This window comes from Saccopteryx leptura, chromosome 3 (genome assembly GCF_036850995.1).
Source record: "Saccopteryx leptura isolate mSacLep1 chromosome 3, mSacLep1_pri_phased_curated, whole genome shotgun sequence".
NCBI lineage: Eukaryota > Metazoa > Chordata > Mammalia > Chiroptera > Emballonuridae > Saccopteryx > Saccopteryx leptura.
The window spans coordinates 279,002,321-279,011,273 of NC_089505.1; the positions used below are offsets into that span (position 1 = coordinate 279,002,321).

The window sequence follows — 8,953 nt, forward strand, 5'->3', positions numbered from 1 at the left end:
TATGTATGCCCCACGAACATTTTGTTCACTTATAACCATAACTGCCACTAATTAAAACTACAATTTAATCATGATATCTCAGTGGAAGTTTAGAAATCTTATAGAACAAAGCTGTTCAAACTTTAGGGTACTTCTGAGTCACCAGCATGTTAAAATGCAGATTCTTGGGCACTACTCCCAGAGGTTTGATTTATTAGGTCTGGGGTGAATCTTGAGAAGGTGAATTTCTATTAACCTCCCAGACTAGATGGGATGTTCATGCTGCTGGTCCACAGACCACATTGAGTAGTTCTATTCAAGAACATCTAGGTAATGACCCCTCAAAGTAATAGTTAAAAGGGCCTTTTAGATGCCTCACAGAAGCCTCCTTCGTGAGCTGGGGTCCAGGAAGGACAACAAATGATATCAAAACTGAATATCCCTTCTTTTGGTGCCATGATGATAAGTCCTTAAGAAAACTAGATGGGGGGTGGGGGGGACACACACTGAATGAGACTGAGTCTATCACAAAAAGACTAGCTCTAAACCAGAATTAACCAAGTTAATTTGGATTGACAAATTCAAGTTTTCCCACATTATCTAAAACAGAGCTAGTGAGCTAAATTCACTTATAGAGTAATGTACCTTTATATCTTTAGCCATCTGAGTGTAGTGAATGTAAATTATTCAATCTATTACATTAAATTATAGTTATTTGTACAAACAGCCTTCCAGATATACCCAAATATATAAAGTAACAACAGTGTCAATTGCTAAATTTGCACCAGGTTAACTTTCTTTTTCATGACAATATTAAACTCTATCCACATAGGTTCATTGTTGGCAGTTTGCTACTCCAAATGCATGGTTATCCTTATGTGACTTGAAAGGAAAAAGTACTTCTTGGGGACTACCAAACAATTTAATAGGTTATCTCTAGAATTTTCCTATCCATTCTTAGTTCCTTTTGAAAGAAAGGTTAATTAATTCAGTAGATAGTGGTTACTAAATGCAGTCTAGTAAATACAAAGGAACAGTACATGGTCAAGGATTCAAACTGATCCAGTAACAAATTGCAAGTAGTTTTAAAAACAGCAGAAACAAAAAAGTATATTTTTTGTTCAACAAGTAGAGATGTGTTCCAGCAACATTAGCTGTAAAGAATACAACATGGGGTCCCTGCATTAAAAGGATTGCAGGCTACGTCATATCACTAGTGCTTCTTTACTTACTTGCCTATTTTACTCCTCAAAAACATTAGTTAGGCACAATTTCTTTATTCATAAATCATCTGTTTTTCCTCTCAGAGAATTTTATGTATGTTCTTGGTTTTAGAATTCAGTGAATTAGCCTGACCAGCTGGTGGTGCAGTGGATAGAGCATTGGACTGGGATGCAAAGGACCCAGGTTTGAGACCCCAAGGTCGCCAGCTTGAGCGCAGGTTCATCTGGTTTGAGCAAAAGCTCACCAGCTTAAACCCAAGGTTGCTGGCTCGAGCAAGGGGTTACTCGGTCTGCTGAAGGCCCGCGGTCAAGGCACATATGAGAAAGCAATCAATGAACAACTAAGGTGTTGCAACAAAAAACTGATGATTGATGCTTCTCATCTCTCTCCGTTCCTGTCTGTCTGTCCCTCTCTATCCCTCTCTCTGACTCTCTCTGTCTCTGTAAAAAAAAAAAAAAAAAAATTAGTGGATTACCCCATGTAAAGATGAAACTGAATCACTATTACATTTTCAAGTCTTTTTAGGTCTGCACTGCTCAATGCAGTAGCCACTAGTCTCAAATAGCCATTTAAATTTAATTACAATTAAGTTTAAAAATCAGCTCTTCCATTATACCAGCTATACCTCAAGTCTCTGCTACACTGCGCAGCACAGATTTAGACCATTTCCATCACCACACAAGGTTCTATTGGACTGCACTTATTGGACCACTCTTATCCAAGGGCTCACACAGTGACCACACATGAAAATAGGTTACAAATTCTGGCAAACAAGTACTTTCTTCTTCAATACTCCATGATATCACCTAGCACTAGTAAGTTACTTATATTCTTTTTGTCAATGTGGTCCACACTAGCTTAAGTCCTGACCTTTATTAGATATGGTTCTAATTGTAATATAAGCTAAAATAATCACTTTTTTTTTTATGTCTTGTTTGTAGCAGAATATAGGGGTGGACAAAATGTTGTTTACAGTTGTGAGTATGCAAAACAGTTTGTTCTTGTATTATCCATTTATTAATTATTGTATTATTTTTTATTATTAACCTACTTTGCCCACCCCTGTATATGACTGGGAATGCATAACAAAAGTACCTAAATAATACCAATAATGCGATAATCAACTCAACATGGAAAACATCTTAAGAAAACTTACCCTCCTTCACTTTCTGCTTCCTCTGAACTGTTACTTGTTCCTGAACTTTGAACTGTGGCAAGCCTTCTTTTCCTAGCTCTGTGCTGAGGACTAATCCTATGAGCATTTTTCTTTCCTCCAACTTCACCATGTACATATTCCTCCAGCTTTGGAATGGTTTCTTTAAGAACTCTGATTTCCTCTTTGAGTTCTTCCATATTTGTCAGTAATTCGTTTAACTTCTCCAGTATCTCCAGTTGCCTTCCATGAAAGATCACTGCTGTTCCTTGGCCATTATGCATTTCATCTTGGAGAGTCGTCGAATCAAATGCATTACCCAGAGAAAGAAATTTAGGTAAATTCATGGCTGCCCCTGGTTTACGAACCTTGTGGTACCACAGAAGAAACAAGCTGATTCCAGTAGTTCCCACCATGATGCCAAGTATCAGTTCTTTGGTTGTGGAATGAGACATTTCTTGGATTTTGTTTCTAAAATTAAAAAAGCATAAACGTAAGTGAATGTTGTTTCTTTCTGTGCTCACCACAAAAATATTAGAGCTTTTTCAATCAAGAAAAGCCAAATCTATATCATCACATGTACATATAAAAAATACTTGATAAATCAGAAATCATAAACTAAAATATATTACCTTTGTAATAATGTATGTGAACCAGTAGAAATATTTACTTTAAGGATATTACTGAAGTCCATTGTAAAGTATCAACTTTAATTCAGAGTTTGCATTCTCATGACTGATCTGCTATTTACTATTTACTATAACTCTTTAAAGGGTGTGATAGATAGAGGTAAAAGCATCATTAAAATTTCTGGAAAAGGCCCTGGCCGGTTGGCTCAGCGGTAGAGCGTCGGCCTGGTGTGCGGGGGACCCGGGTTCGATTCCCAGCCAGGGCACATAGGAGAAGCGCCCATTTGCTTCTCCACCACCCCCCCCCCCTCCTTCCTCTCTGTCTCTCTCTTCCCCTCCCGCAGCCAAGGCTCCATTGGACCAAAGATGGCCCGGGCGCTGGGGATGGCTCCTTGGCCTCTGCCCCAGGCGCTAGAGTGGTTCTGGTCGCGGCAGAGCAACCCCCTGGAGGGGCAGAGCATCCCCCCCTGGTGGGCAGAGCTTCACCCCTGGTGGGCGTGCCGGGCGCATGCGGGAGTCTGTCTGACTGTCCCCGTTTCCAGCTTCAGAAAAATACAAAAAAAGAAAAAAAAAAAAATTTTTCTGGAAAAAAAATTTTAAGAATTCAAATTATGCTTAACTGTGTCTGAACCTTTTATTTGTAATGAATTAACTAGTGTGCTGATTTGTGGATCTTAACTAATCTTTTTTTTTTTTTTCTGAAGCTGGAAACGGGGAGAGACAGTCAGACAGACTCCCGCATGCGCCCGACCAGGATCCACCCGGCACGCCCACCGGGGGGCGATGCTCTGCCCCTCTGGGGCATCGCTCTGTTGCGACCAGAGCCACTCTAGCGCCTGGGGCAGAGGCCAAGGAGCCATCCCCAGCGCCCGGGCCATCTTTGCTCCAATGGAGCCTTGGCTGCGGGAGGGGAAGAGAGAGACAGAGAGGAAGGAGGGGGTGGGGGTGGAGAAGCGTGCAAATGGGCGCTTCTCCTATGTGCCCTGGCCGGGAATCGAACCCGGGGCCCCCGCACGCCAGGCCGACGCTCTACCGCTGAGCCAACCGGCCAGGGCCATCTTAACTAATCTTTAAGGAAGACTTTGAAATGGCAATAAGTATATTAGAACTATGATGAACTTACATGATTAGAGTAAAATATAGTAAGGTTTTTTTTACAGACATTGAAGTCCTAAAGCTGTTTTCCCATCAATTTCCCTATTTTGTGGAAAGATAAACGCCCGTATTAAATTCTGTTAGCAACTTGGGAGAAATGTTACAAATAATGGTAAACTGTCTATTATAGAAAATTAAATTTTTAAATTTTTTGGTTTGTTTTTCTGACACTTTCTCAAGGAGCTACTTATTACAACACTGCCACCAATGATCCCTGAAAAAAAAGAAACAAGGGAGATAAATTCTTTAATCTCCCCAGGTTTACAACTGGAGGCAATTTCTGGACTATGGCACTGGAAAGGGAAAACCAAGCAGAGTCTGGTAGTCTCACTGAATTAAACGGAGATCAGAGTTCAGAAAAACTGAAGTACCTACAATTTGTGGGGCAAAGTACTGATGATAAGGGAAGTACACAATGAAAGAACTCCAGAAATATGTACAGGAGTCCCCATGAATCTTTAATTGAATACCAGTCAGCACACGTGTGGAGTGAAACCCCATCAGGCCAGGCAAAGAACAATTTCCAGGGACTACAAGCTTAACTATTCCTCAAGATTACACAGAACTGGGAAATGCTCAGGTTCCCACCAGCCAGAGTGTACAATGCTTATGAAATATATTAGGGTTTCATTAGGGAATACAGAAGGGTAATGCCTTGGTAACCTATTATAAATAGGCTTAATTAACCCTAGAGTTAGGGTTATTGAGACTTGCCCTAAAATAGCGTTAGAATGAGCCTCTAAGGATCAAAACGTATTCACAAGTAATTTACCTGCCTTCAAGAGAAAGAGAAAGACCAATACTCTTCCTTCCTTCCTTCCTTCCTTCCTTCCTTCCTTCCTTCCTTCCTTCCTTCCTTCCTTCCTTCCTTCCTTCCTTCCTTCCTTCCTTCCTTCCTTCCTTCCTTCCTTCCTTCCTTCCTTCTTTCCTTCCTTCCCTCCCTCCCTCCCTCCCTCCCTCCCTCCCCTCCCCTCCCGCCCTCCCCCCCCCCCTCCCTCCCTCCCTCCCTCCCTCCCTCCCTCCCTCCCTCCCTCCCTCCCTCCTTCCTTCCTTCCTTCCTTCCTTCCTTCCTTCCTTCCTTCCTTCCTTCCTTCCTTCCTTCCTTCCTTCCTCTTTCTCTCTCTCTCCCTCCCTCTCTCTCTTTCTTTCTTTCTTTTTTAATTAAGTGAAGGGGGGGGTGGAGGCAAAGAACACATGTGCCCCACCGGGATCCACCAGGCAACCCCTGTCTGGGGCCTATGCTCTGCCCATCTAGGCCCATGTTCTCAACCAAGCTATTTTTAGCATCTGAGGCAGAGGCTCCATGGAATCTTCCTCAGCGCCTGGGGCCAATGCGCCCGAACCAATCAGCCATGGCTGCAAGAGGAGGAGAGAAAAAGAGAGAAAGAGAAGGAGAGGGGGAAGGGGGAAGAAGTAGATGGTCGCTTCTCCTATCTGCCCTGACCAGAAATCTAATCTGGGACATCCACACACTGGGCCAACCGGTCAGGGACCAGAATTAATTTTCTTTTAAGCAAAAATATTTTTACCTTATTGATATAATTGTGAATTGTAAGTCTAATCATCTGTCCACTCCTGTTCCATCCAGGTGACTTATCAGCAGTAGATTCAAATAAATTTGTAACTTCAGGTGAAGTTGTAAGGCATTATTATTAGTTGTTAAATGCTATTTCCTCAAAATAATTACATCACAAAACTAAATTATGTTGAAAGATTATTGCAAAAAGGCGATAGATACAAGAAAAACTACTATATGCCCCTGACTTACATTTGCATATATCTAATAGTCATGCATTAAGCTTGATCATTTGGCTCTTTTTTCTGAGTGACAAAACTAAGGCAGGATATTCATAGCATGATGTTGAGGCCTATTAAAAGAAATATCTATTTGATTGCTTCTTGAATCATTCCTGCTGGGCCTCCCTTGAATTTTACATTCAAAAACATAATGTAGTTAAAATTTCTTTTTCATTTAGTAAATAAATAAATAGAAGTCAAAATACACTTAGGAAAGAGATCTTATCTTTGAGATGGTATCAGGTTTAAACAGGTAAAAAAAGTGTCAAATTTTGACTTTCTTAGGGATTATAGCAATCCCAAACTGTCTCTTTGAGGCAGGTCCTATTATTTTCTATATTTGCAGATAAGCAAACTGAGGCACACAACATCGGGTCGTGTGCTCAGGGGTCATCAAGCAGGAAGTGAGAACTGTCACCCTTGATAACTACTGGATGCACTGATGCATGATGATGATTAGAACTCCTCAACAAAGACGTGAAGGACAATGCTGACTGTTCAGAGCTGAGATGACTTCAGAACTATCAACTGTAAAAGAAACTAGAATCAACAGAGCGGGTATTGGTTTTAAATAACCACTATTAGAGACTAAAGGCTGAAGCTATGTTTAAATTTTATATCAGTATAAAATAATATGCTTCTAACCAAATAATTTGAAAAATGTCACTCAAAAATACTAATGTAGAAAATTAATAAATCAAAACGCTTGCCTGCAGCATAATTTGTTATATCATTTATATGACTTTTATGTTTAATTATCAAATTAGTATATATTTGCATGTTAGTATAAAAACACAATAATCTGGAAAATCTATTGACTTGATAATCAGTTGATAAGTATTATTCCTGTTTCAAGTTTCAGTTTCTCAGGTGCTAGTAATAACAGTGGAAAATGACAGACATAATTTTAGTATAAATTTTTGGCATCTAAAATGAATGGTAATACTTTAAAGGTTACTTGCAAATGAGAATCAAGAGTTCTACTGAAATTATCAAAATCTTAAAATATCTACATTAAAATTTCTTCAGTCGTAAAAGATTAACTTCAGAAAACATTTTTTATGTTCTAGTTTAAAATAACTTTTAGATAAAAATTATGCTTTACTAAGTTAATTATGCTCTCTGCAATATCTAGCACAGATGTTCACTTAATTCATCAGCAGCTTCTTAGTGGGAAATAAATAAAATATATAATTTATAAAGTCAGGAGATGTAAGAAAATTTTTCCAGGAGGGCTATAGGAACATTACAGGTGACAGACAAGCCTGAGTTTTAAGTTTCCCAACGAATCGCTCTGAGACTTGGAATCAGTGATCAGATTCCTCACAGCGACCTGGGTCAACTGATAACTTTTAAGTGGATTCTAACACTCAAATTTCATAAGGTTTTCCTAATTTTTCCTATTTTATGATTTCTTTTCAATTAAGGGCTATCTGATATTTGACTTATTTGCAAATGTTTGTCTCACTGAAAATCTGTTTTGTGTAATATAGGTAGAAATTCCGAGTTTTGAGCAAACCAAGACAAAAACGTTTGTTGGCGGCTGAAAGATTGACTCAGGGAGCCGAAGTGAGAGGCGAGCAAGCGTGTTGGGCGGAAGCTCATCGGGTCTGCACGGACGTGCCTGCCCAAGCGGCACACTGCCCGCTCCCCACACGCCCGCTTCCTACGGGGCTGCCGCTGCCGGGGCGCCCGCTCCGCCGCCGGAAGAACGAACAGCAGCGCTGGCCAGCGGGAGGACCAGCCGCAGCACGTCCGCGCGACCCGGAAGCGCAGTGCCGGCCACCGGAAGTGCTGCCTCAGCCCACCGCACACCCCGGGTCGGGTCGCATCGCGTCCTGGCCCGCCGCGCGGCCCTCTGCCCACCTAGCACGCACCTGTGTTCGCCTCGCGGGCTTCTCTGCAGTCAGAGACCGAGGGCAGATGGAAGGGGAGTGCCCGCGGACAGCAGTCTTGTCGCCCTCGAGACCGAGGTCCAGCGCAGCGGCCGTCGCCTCCTGACCCAAATAGCGGAGGCGCGGGGGAGGAGTCCGCGGCCCCTAGTCCCTCGGGTCCCGCCTCTTGGCTCCGGGTGTTAACCCACCTGGGAGGGCGTCCAGCTACCTTACACTAAAGTAGATTGCGCTCCGCCTGGCCCCTCGGCCCGCTGGGGACATTTTGCCCGGATGCCACCTCCCCTTGAAGCCCGTCCCCCCGGCGCCCTGGCTCAGGGCCACTGCGGCCAGCCCCGCGGGAGGCTCGGCGCGACCTGTCCACCGCCCAGCGTGTTCCCTCCCATCACTGCAGCTCCTGGGATTACCCTTCTTGTGCCCCTTTCTAGGCACAACCTGTGCATGACATGGTCAAATGCAGATGTCTTCAACTAATTAGTCATCATGGTCACAGCCACGTTTTCCTCACTTCATTTTAACTCCTGTTCCCTTTTAATGATCACATTCTCCAACCTATTCTCCCTCCCCCACACCATTCTAAGTTGTCTCTAGATGAAAACCACAATCTTCTCAGATGCTTAACACTTGAGATGTAAGCTTCACTTTCTGTGGTTTGTATAATGACAATAAAATTCTTCCAAATAAACTCTTAGCTGCACACTCACTCTCTTCCGTATTTCCCTCACTTTGAGCTTTAAATTTAAGCTTGCAAAGAACTTAACTCCTGGTTACTAAATTCCTCAGCAATGTACCAGATGGAATTAAAAATGGGTACACTCCTCTTAAAAAAGGGGGGGGGGGACTATAAAATCAGAAGGCTAATTCTACAATCCATACACCAATCTACTGATATGAATTCTATGGGATCTTTAAGACCATAATATGTTTTTTTTTTGTAGAGTTCCTGAATAAGATCATAGAACAGGGACAAAGTTCAGTACCCTAAGGGAAAAGCCACAGTGGTTTTACTTACAAAAGTACTGAATGCAGTACAATAGGGATAGACCTAGCAATTCTGATTAATCAGTAGATGGGGACATTTGAGCTACTTCCCTTGCCCTTTAATCTGCTCTAAAGAAGTTCCC

The 8,953-nt window shown here is 42.1% G+C and overlaps 1 protein-coding gene across 3 annotated transcripts in view; it reads right to left on the bottom strand.

Moving 5' to 3' along the window:
- RMDN2 (regulator of microtubule dynamics 2) overlaps positions 1-8,436 on the bottom strand; it is a 59,521-nt gene extending 51,085 nt beyond the window's left edge. The window contains exons 1-2 of one of the 3 annotated variants that reach the window (XM_066378485.1): positions 8,021-8,436; positions 2,360-2,827 (exon numbers count right to left, since the gene is read on the bottom strand). In XM_066378485.1, the coding sequence (XP_066234582.1) occupies positions 2,360-2,811 (452 nt within the window). In that variant the 5' untranslated portion in view covers positions 2,812-2,827; positions 8,021-8,436. Of the gene's footprint in view, positions 1-2,359; positions 2,828-7,814 lie in introns of all 3 variants that reach the window. The other 2 variants (XM_066378483.1, XM_066378484.1) reach the window with 2 other exon arrangements.
- Positions 8,437-8,953: the final 517 nt, after the last annotated feature.